Raw genomic sequence first — 24,355 nt, forward strand, 5'->3', positions numbered from 1 at the left:
GTAAATGTTCAGTATAAAAATAAACAAAAAAGATATTAAAATGTGACACAGTAAAATTTTTAAATAGAGAGGACCTGGTAACAAATACAAGCTGTTCCCCTTCACACACACAGGCTGGACCTGGTAACAAATACAAGCTGTTCCCCTGCATGTACACAGGCTAAAAATTGGAGCCATGTCATTAATTACTTTCCGATTAATCAAAGTATTTTAGTTGACCTGGAACAAAACTTTGACATGAAATAGCCTAAGGCTTTATTGCTTTCATTTAAATTTGGCAATTGAATTTATAATCCTCATTGTGAGACAAAACATTGAAGTGTTTTGTTTTAGTTTTTAAATCCAAACTCTCTGCGTACCAGGAGGGTAAGGTTAACAGTCAGCGGCTTTTAGCCATAAAGTCTGCAGAGACGACATATCGATTACTCATTTATAGCTGAAATAATGACAATTGTCATTAAAAAGGGGCTGATACTTCCCCTTTTTCCATCGTTGATATGTTTTATCTTGGTAGAAATAGTTCCGTTTGCGAACTGAATAATTCACAATCACCAGAGCCTGTTACCAACACTTAAAAGTTGGTGTAGTTTTTCTTCATCTGCAACAACGAGGGGACAATGACAACATCATCCGAATCGTCGGAGTGAGCTTCGTCCCCGGGCAGCGAGGGAGTCGGCTGCCATCGCTTCTCAGAGGACCCGGCTGAAATAATACCAAAGGAAACAAAGTCATCAATAAACAACATTGACTAAAACAAGCCCTTGTGGGAAGTGTAATATTCTCTGAGCCATTAAGCCTCCAGAATTACCTACAGTTATGAATAACTCTGATCTATCTTTTCCTGCATGTCACTATTCCCGTCCCTCTTTCATTAAAGAGCAGGCATGGCAAGCATTAAGTTGACATACTGACCATGCATGATTTGTCTTATTGTCTTTAAATCTTTGCAAGTGGTTACACACCACAAAGTAAAGCAATTCGATACTGAAGCCATCTCAGGTCATAAAAATAAATATTTATTAGGTGGCCAGAAAAGGAAAAATTGACCCAAGCAAGCTTAAGCTAAGCAGAAAGGTGATAATGAGAACTTCAGTCGGATATAAATAGAGAATGGAAGCTCTCAATGACTGTCTTTCATCCTTATATCTGGAAAGTACAAAAAAACATTAAATAAAGTAGTACAGCATGTGAATAGTGGCAATAAAAAATGGTGACCACACCGTGGTTTTACTTACTTTTTTTTTTCCCTTTTGCTTCTTTGCTGTTTTTCTGGGTGCGTGGTTCTATGCACCTCATTGATTCCAACATTCAAAGAAATGTTCAGGGCATGAACAGACAGAACCCTAATGATTCCAGTAAATACTGAAAAATCGGAGGGATAAAATGGATACACAAAGGCCCCTAACATCTGAGGAGCAGAACCAGCAGCTTGTATCCCCTCTGCAAGAGATCTACGAGCTAAATGATGGCATCTATTAATACCCTCTAGTACAATATCCTCCCTTCAGCTATTAATAGCTTTAAAATATACCTTGTCTGAAAACACTATCTCCCAGAGAAGGAAACAAATCAAGACGACCTGTGGTAGAAAGAGGAAACAGACAAGCAAGAAGCGATGCCCTGAGATTTTGGCACTGAAAGAGAAGGGAAAACCAAAGGCCACACAGAGAATATTACTTGGGAAGAACAATAAACATGCCATGGATCTCACAGTGAAATAAGAGGTTCCTGACACAGAAAAAAAACCACTCCTTGTATGGAAGAGGAGGCAGCTGGAATGTGGAATAAAGAAAGGGGACAGCAACTGGAATGTGGAATAAAAAAAGGGGACCACAACCAGCCCAGAAATAGCAAGAGAGTGACAGACAGAGAGCCTGTGAGTGGAGAGGAGGAATGCAGGGAGGCCGTGACATTGACCTCAACCTACAGAAGCACAGAAACCCATGACTTTCTAGTTAAGTGAAATTTCTCTCTGCATCAGTCAACAAATAATGTAAGAGTTTTTCAGGAAGATTTATGAGCCAGCAGTACTGGTGATAAGGACGACCAAAGAGAACTTCCAGAAGCAGGCATGATAACTAGAAGATGCAACTTCAACAATAAACAGATATTATATATGAAATAGCTTAATATTGTCCAAATCACTCTTGATTACATCCTGCTCTTGATGTCTGAGATTTTCTTGTCCTCCTCTTCAGCTTATATACTCCAGAGTGACAACTTGATCTTTGTGCTTGTGAAGGGGTAAGCACTGATTAGACTTAAAGGTGGTATGTAAATTCATTATGATTTCAAAAAAGCCTCAAATTAAGTTAGCAGTTGTATCCAGAGTGGCTGGTGATATGCAGAGAGAAATGCTGCTCTTATTCAAGATTACTGTGTGTGTACAGAACATACTCTTCCTTCCTGCCACTCCCCTGACAGAAAGAAACAAAATGCTCCAAGTTTCACAGACTGAATTGTTATTATCTGTTCTACTTCATGGGAAGCAGCAGGAATAGCTTCACAAATCTCCAAGTACTGTCCACATCCTGAAGACAAGCAAAGCAGTGTTAAATGCTACACCACTTTTGCTATTTATTTTTAGGAAACAGACATCTAACCTGATACAAACAAAGAATTAAAAGTCCGCAGTGCTACACCAGGATTATATAAAATTATTTTAACTGGAACATAAGGTTCTTTAAAACATATTTGCATCTTTTCCATTCCTCTCAAAGTAATGCCAAAAGGCTAGTGAAATCAAATGACTTACTGCAATATACACTTTCGCTGCAAATTTAAGATCATTGCAAGATCTAGAGGTCACAAAATGCAAGTTTGGACTTGGGACAAACGCAGCAAGAGCTTGTTCAACAGCTGCATGCTTTAAAGCTAAAGGAATTTGATTGCTTTAAATCACTCAGCTGTTAAACAAGCTCCTTGTCTCATGTATTTTCCAAGCTGCAGGATAACCAGTGAAATACATTACATCAAACCCCAATTTTGCTAGTGGATTTTTGCATCAGTCATGAGCTAGGAGTGACAGATGTTGGACTTTTAGTTAACTTTACCCTTTTTAAGCTACACGAATTCAAATTGCAGAAAAAAACCTACTATGACCAAACAGATTCCCCAGGGCTCACATTTCTTCATAGAGGATGCGCTTCCTCCTTTATTAAGTTTTTCCTGATTTGTCTTTGGGAGAGTTTGGTTAAACCCTCCAGTGCACCAAGAGCTAATAATACTTCACAGAGCTACTTAGTGCAAGACAGTCTTTTGGGCAGTTACAGAAGCACACGGCCAGAATGCCTCTTCACAACACACTATCCTCATCCCAGATTTTGAAAAGCTCTACCATATTCGTAAGATCAGCAACAAATATAACCAGCGTGGCCTGGTATTCACCAGAAAAGGACTGCAAGGAAGAAAGTTCAAATGCTTATAGTCTCCTCTCTATCCCTTCCAGGATGAATTCTTCTAGAACTCTTCACTCTTTACTTTCCCTTCATAATCTGCAATAAAAGTTACCTTTGGAGACTTTGTGCTCTATTAGTATTCATACTACTGCGTTTCCCAGACTAGCTTCATCTTACACCCTGCTTTGGGTCTTAGAAGCACTTCTTCAGAAGCACAAAGCATTTTATTTTTTTCCAAGTGATTCTTTCTCTTTGGCTAGAATTTCACAACTGATTTACTTCGGTTTTAGACTGGACATACCGATAAGGACTGCTGCAGTGGAGCCCAGGCAAAACAGGATGCTGCAGCATTTTTTTTCTGGATACTGTCACTAGACATACATAAAATGACTCAGAAATAAGCATTGCCTACTCCTTCACAAAGTAGAATATGCTCCTGAATACGGAATACAGTAAAGTCTCTTGAACCCATTTTCCTTCACCGAAGGGTAAGCTCTGCATTCACAACCCCTGCAAATCTGGCTTATTCCACATCTGTTATCGTAAGAGAAACAGCCTCAGCTGCTTACAGCTTGCTCTGTTTCTGAGCAAGTCTGGAGGGACTGTCAGCTTTTCATTGACAAAAAAACCAAGTCAATGTTTCTCAGGTCACTCTCAAAGTTGCTCTTTTTTCTCCAACTGGTCCATCAAAGCCTAAAATATCCCACTCTGGATAGAACCAACCTCTTTCAACTTGTTTTTAACTCCTTTGAAGCTGCATGTCTAAGCCTGTCTTATCTGCATCGGTATTTTACTTTTCCTACTCAGTACTTCTAACATTTTCTTAAAAGCCTCTCTGGCTTTAACTCCATCTTCTCACAAACAGCAATGAAGAATTCAAGAAGGAAACCAGATGGCATAAGAGCCATAAAGAAAGACAGGCATTTTCCCAGTTTGTATTATAATAGTACTATATCCAGGACTTCTTTTTCCCCTTTCTGCAGCAACTGACGACTGCTGAAAAAATCCTGGCTAAATACACATGGCTGACTAGGATGGTTCTTTTTACCAGATGTCTGTCCCCTTCAGAAACTAAGTCAGGATGGTGAAAACATTCTCAGCTTGTCTATGGCTTCAGGCCCAAAACGTAGTGGAAAGTACCATACGACAGCCACAGGGCTGGGGGGGCTGGAAAGGAAGTAGAGAGGCAATACAGGGGAACGCCATGTTCCTTGAATAATTACCACTCACACCAGAGACAGACCTTCCAGACCACAGCTGTGACAAAAAGGCAAAGCACCAGGAGGAAGCTGGTGCTGATACTGTCAAAGGTTTTATTTTTAACGTTAAGGGGCTGCACTTGCCACTATAAGCAACATGTTGTCAAATTAAAAGACAACACACACACACAGAGCACGAGTATACATTTGCACGTGTGTGCATGTGCAGATGTTCTCTATAAAACTGTGTGTGCACCCACTCAAAACACACATACTTTTGAACACAGAGGGAAATGAGATTACCAGGAACAGATGACACGGAGATTGGAGGAGGTCTCTGGAGTGCTGCTAGGACTGGTTTCTTCTCTGTACTGTAAACGGCAGAATCTGGTTTCTCACTGGACACAGAGGGCCTGCAAAAGGACACACTGCATAGTGAGAGGCAGAGAACAGGAACTGCAGCCTGTCTTCAGAGGCTGTGCTGAAAAGTTCCTTGTGTTGCGAGCCTCCAGGAGACAAAACCTTATCACCTGCAGAAGTGAACTCAGACACTGAAGTGAGGTGACAGCCACGTAACTCTCCTTGTAACCATGGCAGCCAAAATTAAAAACTTACAGAGCAGTAAACGGTAAGAAAGAGAAAGGAAGTGTTTTTCAAGACACACTCACCATAAACCTAAGCAGTAAGGAAATCGCCGCGTTCTTCCTGAGCTAAGTCACCAGACTGTATGCAAGGTGGTACTCTGGCGCTTCCCTGTCCTTCCTCCACAAAGTCCTTAACTTTTTTATGTCAGGGCTTCAGATTCACTTGCACTAAGCGCGTGTACTAGCAATCAGTTTGATAGCAACTGCATTTCTTAAGTTTTGTTGTTTTTTTTCCCCAAGGAGTAATTATTTTATTTTCCCTCATTGCTATGGAAGAGAACATGCAACAGGACATGGGAAGACTACTGCTGCAACAAGAAACCCTTTTAGATCCACACCCTTTGAATTTGCTCATAAGCAAGCTCTCCCTTGTCTTTGTTTGCAAAGGAGCAATGGCCACCTTCTCCTTCTCTGCCAAGGAACCCACACTAAAATTCTATTTAACAAATGACCCCTCTCCAGTAATAAAACCAATTTTGCTACAGAATGTTGCAGAAATATCTCTTCCTCACTTACCTCTCCTCAAGCAGTACCGTACGTGCTAAGTGAGCCCTGAAAATGGACTGGATGAATGTCACAATCTCATCTTCCTCCTTGCAATCAGAAGACAAGCTCAAGGAGTTTGACATGGAAGACGTGCAGCAGTTCTGCGAAGCAATCAGATTAAAGAAAACTGACCTTTTACAGATTGCACAGAAGCTTTCACAATCTTACTCCTGATTGTGAAAGTGGTAATACAGCAAATATTCCCATCTTTTGGTCTGCAGTCTTTAAGGTTCTATAAGACTAAATCAGCAGGAAACGCAAATCTGATCATCATACAAGCTTTGATGCATCTGTGTTCAATTAACTAAAGAGCAGACACCTGCAAGGAAAGGTCATTTATTTTCCAGGAAAGAAACCTTTTGAAGCCGGAGCTAAGGCAACCTTCATGATGGATATACCTTCTGCTTGTACCAGGCAAAAGTGCGCAGCCCTACTACATTGGGCCAGTTCACTGAAATAACACTGCATGTAAAAGCAACCAGATGGACAACCTGGATGGAGAATTACAAATTAACTTTAGCCTTTTAAAGGCCAAAGGATGTTCATATAAGTTGGCAAATAATTTGCAGAAACTAGATGTTTAACTGGTAAGGACATTTTTTCATATTCGGAACCGAGCAATCTCGAGTGAGTTTGATGTGACAGAGGACACTACAAGCCTTTGGTTGAGCACGCAAGACTCTTACTTTTCAATCCAATCAAAGATGCTTTCCAAATTCTTATTTCTCAACTTCAGGTGACACAGGTTTGTCTATTACTACAATGATTCGGTAGTGAACAGTTGAGAGCAAGTACAGTTTTCAATAGCACTCTGAATTAAAGAGTTAAAGGGTATGTTATTAGCTGATGGGAGAACCAGAAGAAAAGAGGAGACCCAGTTACAGTCCATAACGCAGAGAAGTTGTAGCTTTAGTTCTAAGAAAAACTGTACACTAAAGAAGATGAAAAGGAAGGCTAGGGAGTGAGCTCGATTTCTTTCTGGAATTACAGTGGTGCCACCAACCAATGCATTCAAACATCATCACCAGACGATTCAGAGAATTAAGTCTGGAAGTACAGCACTTTACACAGTAAACTAAACATAATAGGATGCCTGGATACCCATTTGCCCCAATTATTACCTTCTTGTGAGGTTTTGCATCATGCATCCTGTTGTTCAGTAACAGTTTCTGTCGAGCTAAATGTCCTCTGAAAGCTGCCTGAAGCATTACAACTGCCTAGAATGGAAAGAAATATGTAGATATTAGCTCCTTCGAAAGATGGCAGCTGTAAATCAAAACAAGAGTCCAGAGGGAAGAGACACGTGGGGGGAATAACTTTTCCCCACGCAATGGAAACTCTTTGATGTCTAGATATTTTCTTATGTTTCAGGGATACACACACATCCCCATCACTTTACAGGTCCTCTGCTGCAATCCAGAGAATCCCCAGCCTGTGACAACCCATAGACATACACCTCCAGGGTTTAAATTCAATCTGGGAGGTGTTCGTGATTGATCCTATCAAATGCAGTTAAGCTCTAGCTGCCAACACCAGCCTGTATTTCACAAAGAGAGCAACATACTAGATTCTGGCTTCCCAGCAGAGTCTGTGATGCTCCGATACAACCAGAAATCAAGCCAAGTCTGGCATGCCACAGTGGTGATTATGCTGAACATAGGTCTTTCCTCTCTACTCAGAGATTTTACTGGTTTCTAATCAATAAAAAGCATCCAGATGTAAAACCGTATGTTTGTATCACACGGTTAGAATTTGTTCTAATTTCTGAAAGTAGGATTTTTAATGTTCTGGAAAGAAACAAATGTAAGATGCTACATCGTGCTATTTGAAAAAGCAGTTTCATCAAAACCTTTGTGCAAAACATTTATCATAAAGTGCCAACTTTGTCAAAGTCACTTTATTCATAATACTCAGAGATGTTTCTTCTTAGCAAAGGCTTCAAATCCCTACTACAAATCTTTCTGAAGACTCATCATAGTGAAAATCAAAGCACCATTAGAATTACCTAATATAGAAAATCTTTCCTGCTTGTTTGTATCAAAATTTGTTCAAAATTTTCAGAAGCGTTCACCTTGCAGAAGGTACCAAGCATAGAAAATTTTAGACCAAAAGGGGAACACTTTGACAAGATATATCGAAGAAACCCAGGACATCAGAAGGGACATCATGAGCCAGCCTGAAGAATAAACATAATCTTGGTACAACGGTTCATAAAACCTCTTTAAAAATAAAGAAGTTATTTGTTTATGCTTTGACACAAATTTCATGTGGTTGACTGTTCTATTGGGTGTCATAAACACACTCACCTCATCCAGAGCAATTTCTTCCTTCTGAAATGAAAAAATGCCCGAGTTAATGCCACAAACATATACAAGTTTTATCTTATAAAGATTTTTCCAAATTTTTCCCAACAATTAAAATGCACAGAAGAACTTGTCCCACCTCTTCCTTCAAACTTTGTTGGAAAAAAAAAAAAGCTTTTCATCTTTGAAAAAACATGTGGATAATTCTTTTGTGTTTAGTTTCCTAAAAAGCATTTACAAGACCCACCTCACACCATATGTCCTGTATGTGGAAAAAGTAGCATTATGTTGTTGCCCATAGAACAAAATTTAAGGTTAACGCTTTTTTCCTAGATCATTTTGTTCTAGTTGAGTGTAACTCAATAAATGAAGCTTCCTGTATTGTTTGGAGGATTTCAGCAAGGGAAATTTAGCTTCTCGGTCATATTCCAAGGAAGCAGCAGCAGCAGCGCTGCTTCAAACACTGATATGCTTCCTTAGTTCTCTGCTCCCCCAGACTCCCCCATTCAGAAACTGGGTATCTCTCAGCAGAAACAACAGGGTTCTGGGGGGCAAAGGCAAAAGAAGCAGCAGGGAGGACTCGAAAAAAGCAGTGGAAGAGAAGATGATGGTAAGGAATCATACTGGAAAGCACTGCTGCAGTTCCAGGAGCCCAGCAGCAGGTTACTGTAGATACTAAAATAAGAGTAAGATTCAGAGAGGGATGTTCCTCACTGTTCCCTGACAGGAGAATCTCACCTTGTTTCGGAACATCTTCCACTGTCTCTGGATGATTTTGGCTGCTTGTTCCTTCCTGTGATCTTCTTGGCCTTTAACCGTGCAGACACGTGAAGTCTGCGAAGGAGAATCTTTAACTCAGTACTCTAAAGGTACAAAGTTGGAATTCTACGAGTGAACAGGTTACAAATGACTCAGAAAAATCAGAGTTGTTAAACGTCCATCCTGCCTGCAGGGTGGAAGGAAGTTAGAGAGGAAACTTAGTTCTGAATACTGCTCATGTTCAAGCTCATCTAGATGACTGTTGCAGTGAAACACATTCCTGCTCCCATTTTAGCTGTTAACAGAGCATGGGAATGGAAGCGTTTTCATTTACACATACTCCTATTTTTCCATGCATTGCTAAAGCTCCAACAGTGGAGCCCACTGCTTTGTTGATCAGAAATGGTTGGTATGTCATCGACAGACTGAGAACAAATGTCAGGATACCTAAATTTGCAATTCTTCTCCAGGTCTCGTCTCATCCTGGCAACTGTGGCCCCATGATCATCTGTTTAAGCTTGGTGAGGAGTTGGCCATCAAATCACACTGACAAGATGGAGACCTTGTGTAAATCGGCCTACCTCTACTCTTCTCTCGTGAATAAATTAATTAAAGGAAAAAGAAAGAAACCAAGTACAAAACAAGATATTTTTTTTCCAGTTATTTCTTCTGAGGTGTGGTTGCATATTCCACTTCTCAGCATCTGATCCTTTTGATCCCTAATTATCCCACACTAATTGTCATACCTCACTTGCTAGGCAAAAGTTAACTGCAAGTTTAAAAGACTAATTCAATTTGTTGGTGTAAAATTTTAAGTAGAGGAACAGGAGATTTTATCGACTCTGAAAAAAGGCTCTTGATTCTGTGAAAAGGATTTATTTATAACCTAAAAACGCTGAGTTACAGGCTTAAGTTTAGCAAATGGATCATGTTATATTAAAAATGACAACCTACTATTAAAATGAAAAATTGGTAGGAACTCAGTGATAATTACAAATAATGGGAACATTTCAATAAATGGATGGTTACTAGCCAAGAATATATATATAGTCTGCAAAGGAAAAAAGGAGCTATTTGTTGGATGTTTTTAAAGACTCAAGTTATTTGGTATTCAAAACATCATCTAGCATCCATCAGCCTATAACACACATAAAAGAATCTAAAGAATTGCACAGTATATCAAAAACCAGCACCCTCTTAAGGCACGGGACATTTTTATTCACATTTTTTACTACCTGTATTTCAAGGTCTATTTATTTTTAAGTACAAATGATCAAAATCCCCAGTAATAATTTTCAACCAGCTCTTAGTGAAATGAGATTAACATGACTGCACTGCATCAGAAAGCACATCTGTCAGTGCCCATTCATCTCTTCTGTCCAGTTACAACAAGGTTTGGCAGAGCAGTGGAAGATTGCAAAGATATCAAGTCCAGTCATATTTCACATAAAACCCCAACTGATTACAGAGCCTCATTTAAGACTATCCAGGGTTAACAGATGTACAATTATATTTTTTTGTCTTTTGCCAGGCTGCCAGTGAGCACACTTACCTCTGTCTGTATCCTTTATCTGCCAACTCCTTCAAGACCTCCCTCCCTCTACAAAATTGGACTGCAATTAGCTAAGGGGTTCAGATGTCATAAGAAGATACAAGCAAAACAACAAATGTTGGATTTTTTTTTTTCCTTAGAAAGTAAGGCAAAAAAACCCCAAACACTTAGAAGTGTAAGCTTTTTGCAACACTCCACTGAGTAAGAAAAAAGTGATGGTTGGGTGGATAATCACTAAGAGAACAGCTCCAAAAAACCCCCAAGTTGCAGTGGTAATTATTGAAACAACCTATCAACAATCGGTGGGAATTAACTGTCATTCAGAATCTCTATGACAAGATTTAATACCCCTCTGAACACACACAACTAGCAGCTATTTAGATTAACAGCTTAATTTGCAATATATTAGTTAGATGCAAGGGAAAAAAACCACAACAAAACAAACAAGTAAAAACACGTGTCTGTACCTTAGTAAGCTTTTCCATTGTATCTTCTGCCATTTGTCTTTTCTCTTCCTCCAATTTTGACTCCAACTTCCCTACTTTCTGGGTCAGGTTCTCAGTTTCCTCACTATGGTTGGAAAAGCGAAGATATTTATAGCTGAAAGTTTTCTGTTGTTCCTGCTTTGAATATACTGAACCTACTTCATAATATTTGGTTGCTTTGTTTTTTTTAAAGGCCAAAGTGGGAAACTGCTCAGAATAACATGATACATGTTCTCATAGTAACAGACATGGAACATCAATTCTTAAGTTGTGATAGCACAGCTTTATGTTAACATTTGGAGAAAAAAAAAGAGAGAAAAAAACCCTCAAGGTTACAATGGTACCCTTGGTACTATTAATAATGCATCTACATCTGATGACTGACATATATGAAACTGTAGCAAAGTCCTTTCTTACAAAGCAATAATGAAATCACTAAATCACCTTTCCCACCCCGCCCCTTGCACAGGATTATTGTCAGCACTCATACAGAATACATGAAGTAAATGGAATGACATATTGGCAGGGGTTTAGAAGTGTAGGCTAAGGTAAGGTAAAGATACTACAGTTTTTCCTTAGAAAGAAAAAAAACGTCTCTGAGACCAACATGGCAGCTTTCTTTTTCCATTTATCTTATTAATTTTTATTATAATCTATACTTCTTAGTCTTATCCTTCCTCTAAAACCACTCTGTAGAATTCTTCTCCTAGTAACTTACTCCATCCCTCCAAAACAGTTCGCTTAAATGAATTCCCAGCTTCCCGCAGTTCAGATGAACTCCTGTGGACTTTTATCCACTTCAAAACAGAATTATACTTCAACAGACTGATTTTGTTTGTTTCTGAAAGGATTTACCAACACAAAATATGATACCTTAAAGTCTGCTCTTCTGTACTCTTTTCTTCCTTTTTATTCTGCCACTTCTGCAGCTCCAGCTCCATGTCAGCCTTAGCCTGCAGTAACTGCTGGATATCTAATCTATACAGGTATAAGAAAATTAAGCAATACTTAAGACATTCATACTTCAACAAAGTAGTTATTTTTTGTTTAAACTTCTAAAGAAAACGGGTTTTCTTTACTTTGTAAAGGAACTAAATGTTTAATTTTTCCTTTTAAACAAAACTAAATGCGAGCGCACATTGTTCAGAAGCAAAAGGCCTCTTCGCACGCTCTCACTATGCCTTTTTGTCCAGAGGCACTGGACACTCTCACTATGCCTTTTTGACCCAGGAGGTGACGTCTTACCAACAACACGTAGCTGTGTGCACATCTCCCCTGCGATCAGATGCACTGACACACCAACCGAGTCCAAGCAATACAAACTGCAAATCAATTGCTTACGGGGGAGAAAATAAGTCACAGTGCATCCTATGGCATAAGACAGGCTTAAACGGAGAAAGTGGTAGATCAGGACAAAACACATTGAAAGAGCATGACTAATTTTTACAGTAAAATGCTTCCAAGAAGTGCTGTGTGAAGTGACACATAACCCTTCAAAAGCTTTTCAGTGGGGCTGGCAAAAAAATACGCCTTGAAAAATGTGTTAGAAATAAACAGAAATTCTCATTTTCCATCCTCTCACTGACATTTTATTCCTGCAATTTAATTTTAAAATGCTAGTAGGACTAGAAGCAGCTTTTGAAATAAAAGCTGAAGGGTCCCTCAAAATTTGTTTTCTTGCTGACAACGTGAAGGACTTATTACGTTATTTCAGAAAGTGACAGGAAACAATTGATAATTCACACCTACAAAAGAACAACACCTCAGACAACAGTCGTGCTTACTCTTTATTGAGTAGGAGATTTTGAAGTGCCCTCTTATCACTCTTCAGTTTCTTCACTAGCCCTTGGAGGCGACGACGTTCCTCACCATGGTCTACCTGTTGAGGGTCTGCGTGATCCAGGTCTAGAGAAGGTGAAGATGACACAGCAAGTAACTGTGAAGATTCGCTGTCTGCTGATGACACCCTGGTGTTCTCCATGGCACATACTTTCTAAACAGGATGAATTTACACAAAAAAAATATAAAAGAAAAAAAGAAGAAAATTAAAATTTAGCATAAAATTATTTTACTTAAGTCATGAGAAAAAGATCAAATGGAAGTTAATTCTAAAATGTGCATTTATATGTCACAAGTACAAGAAAACAAAAAAGGGAGGAAGGGTAGAGGGTACAAACATCAGTTTACATGAATAAGCCAGAATGCACAAGACTGATTTGTTGAAACGCTACGTCAGGAGCACGAGCGAGCGGTTCTGCATTTTCTGCTCAGAGACAGCTAGGATGGCCACAAGATTATAATCACTTACTTTTTCTAGTTCCGAAATTCGCTTTACCAGCCTCTGTCTGCTCCACTCACTGTAATCTAAACACAATAGAAAACTTTAAACATGGAACTCTACCAATGAGTCAACATTGTTGTTGCTTTTGGGGGCTTCTGTCCATATAGAAAGACAATATATAGACCTCTGAACCCCAGCTTTAAATATGCAGCCATGAAAAAATGAGAATGGTCTTCAAATATCTGACTCCTACACCAATTAGCTCAGAATTCAATATAAACCATTCACATTCATCAACGTCAACAACTGAAAAACAGTTTTCTAGTGAAACATTAAATCTTCAAGTGACTCCAGTCCAGAATTCTCAGGGATAATAATAAAGGAAACTCAGGTCTGAGTGGAGCCGCATACCCAGAAGTCAGAGAGCGCCTCCTGTGAGAAACCTCTCATTCCAACTTTTGCCTCTCCTGCATCTTCACCTTTGTAATAACCCCCTTATTTCTACCACTGTATGGTCCTGCTCTCAAACACAGCTTTCAAATGTACCTAAATCTCTTGCCCCACGTTCACCAACTTTTCAGCACGTACTTTTTGTTTTATTGGAAGGAGGAGAACTGCTCAGTACATGATCTAGATCTTCTTTCAGCCTCCGATTCTCATTCTGCAGTTCCTTGATGTTCCTAGATAATCTCAGGACAGCAGCATTCAGTGCCTTTAGTCGTTTCTGGGTATCTCTGCCCTCTGTACTTGGAAACAGGTTCAAAACCAGAAAGTTAACTTAAAAGCAGAGAACAAAGCAGCAGCATTAAGAAGAGTGGAACAGCCTCACTAATCAAGTCACCTGGCTAAGTTAACAGTCTCCGCTCCCCCCAGTAGCATTTTCTCAACATCTGCTACTTGCGGAAATAACTATTCTTTTAGGAAAAAAACATGCAAAGACCACCTTGCTCAACACTCCCACAATTCTTTTAATTTGCATCAAAGAAAAAAGATTCTTCAAAAGTTCATTTATTCGTTTTACTTCCTCCCATGTTCTGTTTCATTAGTGCATAAACAAGGGTGCTTGTACGAGTTTTACTTATTTGGTTTTCTATTTGTTTTGTTAACCAACTTTATAACGCTTTACCAGCGCTCCATGGACCACTCATTTAAAAGCAGTTATCTTCAGCCAACTGGGAGATTCCTCCAAAAACCTGTTCAGCACAGAAAGCTAACCTGTGTGCTCTGAATTGCTTTCTTTCACTTAAACAGATGGAGATTGGAAGAGAGAGGGCTATAGATAGATGGAATAACTCTCAAATAAATCCAACACACAAGTGTATTTTCAGATAACTGTGAATGCTGCTCTAATGTAAAAGAAACTATTCCTGTGAAAGTAAACCCCAGAGAAATTTCTTTCCTCATTTAAGATACATTTCAATCAATGAGAGATTTGAAACAGATTTGAAGAATACAGCTAACATCGATGTGATGGGAATAAAAGGCATGAGAAAAGGGAAAGCCTGCTCTGTGTTAAAGCTGTTTTAAATATATCACAGTGATTTAGCCTTTTTAATTTTTCCAATAAAGAGGGGAAGAAATCTCAGCTTCTACACATGCAAAGTTGTAAAGTTTCTTCACAAAACATTTCTAGAGAGAGAAAATGCTTGTTCTTTCTGGTTATGAGAAAATTCTTAAAAGCTTATATTTGGAAACAAAAATCTGAAGTAACTGACGGACCTGATTTTGGACAAATGCCACTGCTGATGACAATCACAGAAGAGTTTGTGAAGGAATCTTATATCCCATCCACTGGAATACTTACAAGGTAAAGGGGCAAATAGCATACAATTAGCATACCAGAGTGAAAAGCCGAATCTAATCTACCTTTTGGAAATTAAAAGGAAATGAAGCCATAAAAACCAAACAAATCAGGCTGTCCAGATGTCACGGATGACTGACTATTCATACAGCTGTCCCAGGCAGGAGGAAAAAAAATAAAAGTAAAACCCAAAACACAATACACCACCAAAAATGGGAAGTGACAGAAATGATAGAAATTATAACTGCCTCACTGAGTGCCATTATTTTAGGCTCATCAAAACCTAAATGAAAGAACTGCAAACCATTTTGAGGACTTGAAATGTTGCCTAGTTTCTAGCTACAATTGGATACTACAGCTTTACATATAAATAAACATATTTCGTTGTTAACACTGAAAAAGAGGAGCTACATGTCATTCACTTCAGCCAGAAATAACATAGACAAACATCATGAAAAGAAACACTCTCCTACAACTCTTTCCACGTGCCCAAGTCCCGACCTTCAACACCATTACTTCAGTGCTCAGCCTCTCAAGGAGAGACTGACAGTCACGTAATGGAGAGAGACTGCCCTCACCACTGCTTTTTTTGAAGCTACGAATAAATGAGGACAAGGAAGAGACCTGATGACTCATTTTCACCTGTAAATAAATTAGGTGTGATGGCTTACAGCCTCGAGAGGCTACTCACTGCATGCCTCAGACAAAAGAGATAATTTTTTTTTTTTTTTAAAACAGCAACAAAACAAATTGCTGTTTTCAGTCCACAAGAGACAGCGATTTAGGGAAACACAAGTAGTCATATAATGAGCCATAAAGAGTCCTCATATGTTTCTATCAATCTAAATAATTACACCCAAAATTAAGATAGTTGCCTGTACTTAAGACTAGGAGGGCAAGAGCATATTGAAGTGGTGCAGTAACAAGTTTTCCTGTCCCACAAGACTCTCTTGCACGGTTGCTTTTAATTTGCTCTCTTACCGGAGCTTTGGGTTTTGCCTTTGTGCTTCGATTTTTATTTCCTCTATAGACTGTTTACCCTCACGGCCATGTATACACCTGCACACTAGTGACAAGTGCTACTACAAGCTTCTTGACAGTGTCTTACTAGTGCCACTCATGAATATCTCACAAAAGCTCCCCTGACCTGCAGATCTCCCTCTACCACAGGAAAAAGTTTACTCCGAAATACCTTCTTTGCAGCAAGATACAGAACTGACTCAAAAGCAAAATGCCAAACTTTCAGTGAGTTTGTTTCAATCACCAGTGATGTCAGAAAAGGTGTGATTATTGGGGAAGATGAATCTTATTTAACAGAGAGAAATTTTCAGAGCTTTCACATACTTTTTAAATAGCTCTAGTATTTTTTCCACGTCCTCAAAATGATCTATCCACAAGAAATAAACCATGACTAAGACATATGCCAAGGCTGTGAAGACAACCAAAGCAGTACCAAAAAGTAAATCCAGCAATCTAAATGACAGAATAAACTGTTCCCGTGCAGTTGTTTTCTATAAGTTAAAGTAGTATATGAGTGATCTATCAAACACATATACGCAAACATTTGCCTCAAAAGAATTAAACATACTTTTTCCTCATAGTCTCTGATTTTGCCAGGAGGAGTTGGAGACGATGAACCTGTGAAATATGAAATATAGATTCCATTAAGGAGCTACCTGTGGAAGCTGACATTGCAAATACAACACATTTGTCCATTGGATGAAAAATCACAACAGGACTGTTTGGGTAGCAGTGGAGCCAATGATGCCATCACTGAAAATCAGGGTACTGTTATATTGGTTTTCATCTACACACTTATGGATTAGTTTCTTTATTTCCACTTTTTCATTAGTACATGCGACTTACTGAAGAAAAAATGTTTTTTCAGTATATATATTTGGAGCTATGAGAATATCTATGAAAATCTAATTCCAACGACAGGTGCAGCTAAGGTATAAGAAACTTCTCTAAAACATTCCATTTATACTTTGGCTCAACAACTGAACAACTCCCACTCCTGTATGGACGCTGAAGGACCCATCAGACGTACCTCTTCGTAGTAGGTTTCCATAGCTAACCTCATTTCTTCCAAATTAGTCGTTTTCATGTCTGCCTGGAACTTTCTGAAAATAGAATAATATAAAAAAATAATTCGGTCAGATCAGAAAAGCACTGCAAAACCTGTTGTTTTACAATTGCTAATAAGTTCTAGGAGTTCATTAAAATATCTTAAGGAACAGAAGAATACAGATGAAAAATAATATGGATTTCAAATTCCCTTTATTATCTCATCCAATACAAGCCTCTACCCCCCCAAAGTCATACTTAATAGTGTTGTCTTTCTCCTTGCACCGTTGTTCTAGCTTGAAAATCTTCTGCTTTAATCCACTCACAACCTACAGAGAGAACAAAGACCTCATGAGTCCTAGAATAATCCATCTCTTCACACAAATTCCATTTCTCCATCATCTTGCCCTGTCTTTATAAATTGTACCTAATCAGATACATTTATTCATACATACTTCAGTACTTAGCAAATCATATGCACGTCTGCTACCCTGTGACAAAGGGAACACTACAGAAATCAGATTCCTAATTTGTATCTGTGGTAACATAACCACCTTAACGATATTTATACACAATCATTAAATAAAAACAACTTTCCCTGCTAAATTCAAAGCAGCAAATAATAGGGAGAATGGTCCCTAAACAGATTCAAGACAATGACAAAGAAGGCTCCCTAAAATAATGTTCATTCCAGATCTTTGTTACTGGTTTTTATCTGACTATAGAAATAATGGTTACACGATTCCCCAATTGCTTATTCTTTCTTACTTCATTTTATTTTTTTATTCAGTAGTGTTTCAGCTTGGCAAGAGAAAAGAAGGAAAAATGAAAGCAAAAGATAAGGAAGTAACTATTACCCATCCATTATCAGTCTTCTTTTCTGACAAAGCTCGTGCCAGCTCAGAGCCCTGAAAGGTAAGACAGATAAAGCAAGTGACCAACCTTGCTGCTTTGTTCTACTGCCAGCTCTTTCCACAGAATTTTCTACCCTGCTCATCTCCACAGTCATTTCACAGTCCAACAGCTTAAGTTCTGAAGTCCCTATGCTCAGTGTTGTATATTAGCACGCTTCTCCCAAGATGCGAATCTGCACACAGAAAATGACAGCCACAAGGAATTCAGTGAAATTCAGGTCTTCTATGACCCTAAATGCTTCTCAGCCTGTTGGGTCTGACAATAAGGCTCATCTTTTGCTTTCTGGTTCAGGCCTCAGGACCACATGCATCAGTCGCCATGCAGTAGGTTAACTCCTTTCTACTCTCAGGCAAAATATTCAGAAAGTGGGCCTCTGAAGAGACAGCATTTTATTTTTACCTTCAGAAATTAAAACTATCTTTGCTAAATGAACTTATCCACACAGCATGGCATGATATCCCTTTGAACGGAGGACGGACTGGTGAGCTGAGATACACAAACCAGAAATCCCTTCACACCAACCAAACACCTCTCATATTCAAGCTCGTCATTCCTAGGAGCCAACACACTACAGACTCCTGAAATCTAGAGAGACAGGAGAAGAGGATCACACTGCTCGGCACTCTTCTGCCCCACTTTTATCCCCCCCAAGAAATAGTCACCCTGGAAGGCTCCAACAGTTGTTCAATCTGTTTATCCTTTCTATTGTTCTCTTCTTCTAGTCGACGGAGCTTAGTTTTCATTCGATCTCCCTCATTTTTCTGAGCTTGTATTGTCTAAAAGAGGGGAGGAAAATTGTAAGCATGTTTCAGAAATAGAAACACACCAAGTTTTCACATGGAAACACATTTTGATGTCAATAACAATCCAATCACGATGGTGACGATGAAGCAAAAGGAAAAAACAACCAAAACAGACCATCACACTGGATCAGGGCTGACGGATAAGGGAGGTGACAAGGCAAAGATCAAAGTAAAAGGTTTAACAGAGAGGCAACCTTACACAAATGATCTACAACAACCAAGATATTTGTCTATATGTATCCCTAGTGTTCAACATGCCCAGTCCTCATCTTTCATACACTGCACTAAACTCAACTGGGAAATTGTTAATATGTGATGGGTGACAGCCAGGGGAAAAAAAAAAAAAAGGCAATGGAGGGACAAAGAAACCAAATGCAATGAACCTTTTCAGCGTCCAGCTAGGGCCATGGCTGGGGTTCAGGACTGGGATTACTTCAAGGCTTCCACATCCAGTACTCAGAAGTATCTATCACACCACAAACACAATAAAATTGCCTTAAACAGACACAAGTTTAGTTTAGCCTTACATTACAAATGCAAAAATTTGGTGGATGTGCCAGTTGTAGAAACCAAAGTATTCTGAACCAACAAGGCCCGGACATCTACAGGTGGATGGAGGGACCCTATGACTTTGTATGTAAGTACCAGAGAGACTGTACCTTTTTTAGCTCTATAATTTCATCATACATATCTTCTTTTTCTTTGTAGTCAGGAGTTCCAGGAATGTAGCCTACAGAAAAAGATATGTGAAATAAGCAGGTCTGAAAGAGGTATTTTGAACTAACCAGAAACCTTACAGTTAAAGCAAAATATTTAGGACGGCACCAAACTAGGGTTTCAATCAATCAGCAGGGAAATTAATTTTGGAAATGGAGGCAAAATGGAGATGTTACTGCATGAAACCTCTGCCAGGTTTTACAGAAAATTTGTCCTAATTACTTTTCTCTGGTGCTAGATTAAAATAACCATCTCAAGAAAGATATACACTTCACAGAAGACTGCAGTATTCTCTTTTCAACAAATCGATTGTTTACAAAAGATTTCTAAAGTATGTACAAAATACATTTTTCTATTAATGCCTAACGTGTAAAAGTCTATCATTTTTTAAAGTTGCCAGAAGCTGTGTATTACCAGTAACAGTACAAATATAATTTTAAATGGAAGTAGGATTTTTCAGTTTACTGTTCTCCTTTAAGAAAAGCAGGATGAAAGTTTTAAATTTTGCTCTTCTCATAAAACTCAATTGATTTTAACATCACAACCACACGATAAAACACTTTCTAGAGAAGAAGTAAAGAGAGTCAATTACATAGAATTTCAGGCAAGCAGATGGTTTCTATCAATGGTTCCTAAACTATGTTTTGCAAAGTCACAATAAATTGTCTACAGCTGGCCCATTGAACCATATTATATTTGCAATGCTTTCAGCTGCAAATGCATGGCAATTTGCAAAAAGTTCTGAAAGCTAATAGTGACTCATTGCTTAAAAAATTTGGAAACCCCTGTCCTAACCAATTTAAAAATCTCAAAAAGTATCTCATGGATCATATGTTGACACATATTTTAATACAGGCTAAACTGAAATGGCTCTTGCTTTACTAAAGCTAAGATCTTAAGCAATGTGTGTTTTTACATGGAAAAAAGATCATTAACTTTTATCTACCACACCATTACATAGTTTACCATTACTAGAAGAACGAGAATGTTTTGGCTTCTTCATTCCTAGAGCTTCCTTCAAATATTCCGGAGTGCTACTAGAAATGTTAGTTCGCATATGCCCCGTGTCAACATCTGATTTCAGAGAATGGCTCATTCCTGCCAACAAAAATGGAACACAAATGCAAAAATCAGGGATAATTGTGAATTAAATTTGTGGATTTATTCTGAGCAAATGCAACGTAGAAAGCTCCAGATGCTGTTAATTATTCCCTCTATAAATTCCAATGCTTAAGATCAGATAATTCCAACCACCCAAATAAATAATAGTGAAATTACTTCCTATGGAGCCTATAATCAAATACAAATCTATTCTTAAAGAGTTTGTATGTTAAGCTGTCCACAACACTGAATTTTATCCACGTATGCGGATAAAGTTTCTATACTAATACCTTGTTTCAGTGATCCCAGCCACATCTGCCTTGGGTTTTTTACAGCTGTGCTCTCGGGACGTGCACTGCCTGTTCCCTGCAAAGATCGCCAAACTGCAGCTTTTTTAGGATACAGTTGTGTGCTAGAGCTGTATGGAGACTCTAAAAGAAAAGAAAATATCTCAGCATTCCCTTAAAAAGCTCAAGGTCACAAGAATTCTGTCTTGTGCTTCACGGTTCCCAGACACTGTCCTGTTACTTATAAAAACAGAATTTAACAGCATATTACTGCTTATGCAGAGCAATGGGACATTCACCTAAAAACCAAAAATTATAATAAAGGAAAAATCCAATTCCAAAACCGAAAAGGCTTAGAAAGAGGCATAACGACAGCGATATCACTCAATGCATGTAGAAATATTTACATGTACAGCTTGGATAGGCATCCTTAAGATACCTGCATGTCTAAATTCATCCATTAAATTGACCTTTCAATGAATATATACACAAATGTTCTGTCAATGAGAAAAATAAGCATGGCTAAACAGACAAGTAACTCTATAGCTGCTAATCCACTAGCAACTTTCTTGCAGTAATCGAAGAACAGAATTGGTCTGGGGAGTCTCTCACATTACTGCTTCAGGTATGGTGGCCAGGTTCAAATACTGACACTAATTCAGCTTAAAATTATTAGGATAGATGCACACTATATAGGCTAAGCAGTTAGTCTTCAAATTACCAAGAGAAGTACAGTAAGAAGCAATGTCACAAACATCATAGTTGAAATTAAACAGCTATTTTAAATTCCATCATTTAGGCAGCAAAGGGATTTCGGGAAAAGAGAGAAGACAGATGTACATCTACCAGAAGAACATGCTTCTTCCACAACCTAAGGCAAAATTTTCAAGTGCAATATTATTTAATTTATTAGAAACAAAACAATCAGCAACAGTCGTCTTTGAAACATTCACTGGAAGTATAAAAAGGTAGCTAAATGGAAAAGTGCATAAAACCCAGAAAAATGGGCAAAACCCCACCTTAAATCTGCAAATCTAATAATAATATTGCACTTCAAAGATCATGCGAAAAAAAAAAAAACAAACAGAGAAACAACAAATGAAGCAGAGAACTGCTTAATCCACAAACATAGGTATCTACTGGATGGTAGGTAGCTCCAGATTCTGTCTAGGTAGCAAGTATCAGCATTTCTCCAAAAAGACAAAGAGAAGAAATTCAGAATGCTTGCCATTAAAAGGGTAACAAGAGAAGAAAGTAATTCTTGATTCTCCAGCATAAACTACAACTAACCCACAAACTTTAATATTTAGCCTATAAAAGTCTAACTTCACAGGTTACAGAACAAATCTCAGATAGGCATGTTCTGCACACACCAGTGAATAATTCTAAAGAGAACAAGAAGTTGTTGTTTCAAGTAAATCTCCCAGTTCCTGTGTCCCACAAATCTACCTTGTTCTGCAGTAATGGAAGCAGAAGAAAAAAATTTGGAACACTTACTTGGTGACTTCGGAGGCTTGTGAAAAATTTTCTTCTTTAGTTTCTGGAAGAGAAAAAGAATTTTTTATATATTTAAAATATTGCACTCGAGAGATTTCAGCATATAATCTCAAAATTGGCTTCAATCTCCAATTTGTGTAAAGAGCACTTGTTCTAATAACACAATCTTCTGCACAGAAAAGAAAAATAGTAGCATTAAGCAGATGCAGATTTGGCCACTGCAACAGTCACCAGAATTAAGGTGGTGCCTACTGAAGTTTTATGCCACAAATAAAAAGTAGTTTACTCATGCTCAGAACACTACAACCTTCCCCATCAGTATTAAATACGAGTAGCAGCAAATTCAAGATGATCACAGAGTAGAGGCTGATCTGTAGAACCATTTAGCTAAAGGAAAGACTTATTCGATTCCATTAAAACTCTGTAAAAGGATTACTTAGGTCCATAACTTGATAGAACAGCAAAATGAAGCCAAACATCATTTGCAGCCCCCAGTGCTGAGAATTTAGAAGCGAGAATTACATCTAGAATTATAGGGGGGGTTTGAATCAAACTACGCTGCAGTAACAGTGTTAACTCTCCTCTCTGAAGGGCATCTTATCGATCAGGAGGCATCATGTGGATGTAGAGTGTGCAAGAATATGCTGGGAGGCCTTTTAAGGCGTTCACCCACAGCGCGCCTTTAATAAAACTCACCATTTCCGTGTCTGATTCACAGGTTATCACAGACATGCTGTCATCTCCCTGGGAAAGAGAGACATTAACTGTGACATTTGCTACTAAGTAACCGGTTATAATAAACTTCCAGAAAACTTTATATCCTGGTACTATCACAACAAAATTTGAGTGTAATAAATTAAAATGGTACATGTGTCACCACTGTTGCAAAAACCAGCATCATTTGCTCTAACACAGACGTTCAGTGTGACAGAGTGCAAGTCGCTTCATACTCGAGCCACAGAGACTTATGCACTGCAGTGCACAGCATTACAACAGCTGAACCCTCGGGTGCCCCATCTTCCATGCTGCTGGCTCTGCATGAATTTCTCCACCAGTAATAGTTAAGCAGCAACTCGTCCATCTGTCCCCTTCCTCATTTACTTGTTCCTACCCTTGCTATGCTGTGGGAACAGCCAGTAAACTCGACTAGAGAAGTGTCTGGAGACAGAGCAGGTAAAACAGCTTTTCGTGCTGGCTGAGACCAAGCAGGTATACTTTTCACACACCGTGCTGTATATTTTTTAATTTCCTGAGGCGGTGTTCCTTGCAGCACACCGATTATTTCTGTTATTTTAAGGCCTGTTTATCGCTCTGGGAAATCTCTCTACCCAACTGCTGCTATCGCATTAGGAATCGGAAAACGTGGAGAGTGCCCAGCCTTGACAGGAGATGGTGAACAACAAAACATTCACCAGGATATAAACGTGCAATAACAAACACATCGCAGTCCTCAGAAACCTTCACAGACCCTTTGCTCTTGCAAAACAGGCCTAACAAGAGCCACCTACGACACACAACAGAGAACATGGTGGCTCCCAGCAAAGGGCCTCAAAACCTCCATTTAGCTGCTGAGAGGGGGCGGAAACGAACGCTAACACACCATCACCATCCCCGTGCCACGCCACCAGCCAGCCAAGGAGATACAGGCAGAACCCAGAACCCCACAGGCTGGAGATGGACGAAGCCGTCCTCCTCCCCCTCCTAGCCACCGCCTCGCCGGCCTGGCGAGCCCGAGGGGGCTTAAGGCGGGAGGGTTTCCCGGGACGGGCCTGAGCTGGGACAGGGCCGGGGCCGCCTCCTCCTCCCCACCGCCCGCTCCTTACCAGCTCCCCGTCCGCGGCCGCCTCACCGGCCCCCCGGGCCATAGCGGGAGGGTGACGGGGAGCCCTTAATGTGTAGCGGGGCGGCGGGGGCCGCTTCGGGCCACGGCGCCCGGCTCGGGGCAGGGGGCGGCCGCGGCTGCCCGGGCTGAGCGCCGGCCTCCCCCCGGCGGCACTTCC

The 24,355-nt window shown here is 39.4% G+C and overlaps 1 protein-coding gene across 1 annotated transcript; it reads right to left on the minus strand.

Annotated features, from left to right (window-relative positions):
* Positions 1–571: 571 nt before the first annotated feature.
* On the minus strand, positions 572–24,326 carry IQCE (IQ motif containing E). The gene is made up of 24 exons (XM_074158599.1): positions 24,179–24,326; positions 23,052–23,099; positions 22,356–22,398; positions 20,862–21,002; positions 20,437–20,568; positions 19,413–19,483; positions 18,613–18,726; positions 17,893–17,943; positions 17,294–17,364; positions 17,019–17,091; positions 16,557–16,606; positions 13,756–13,913; positions 13,195–13,250; positions 12,671–12,879; positions 11,760–11,864; positions 10,869–10,971; positions 8,829–8,924; positions 8,094–8,117; positions 6,897–7,004; positions 6,186–6,191; positions 5,758–5,888; positions 4,901–5,010; positions 3,700–3,708; positions 572–702 (listed from the first exon to the last, which is right to left on the minus strand). The coding sequence occupies exons 1-24, from the start codon at positions 24,218–24,220 to the stop codon at positions 572–574; spliced, it is 2,082 nt and encodes a 693-aa protein (XP_074014700.1). The 5' UTR covers positions 24,221–24,326.
* Between the last annotated feature and the right edge of the window lie 29 nt (positions 24,327–24,355).

Source organism: Numenius arquata, chromosome 14 (genome assembly GCF_964106895.1).
Source record: "Numenius arquata chromosome 14, bNumArq3.hap1.1, whole genome shotgun sequence".
In the NCBI taxonomy this organism is placed as follows: domain Eukaryota; kingdom Metazoa; phylum Chordata; class Aves; order Charadriiformes; family Scolopacidae; genus Numenius; species Numenius arquata.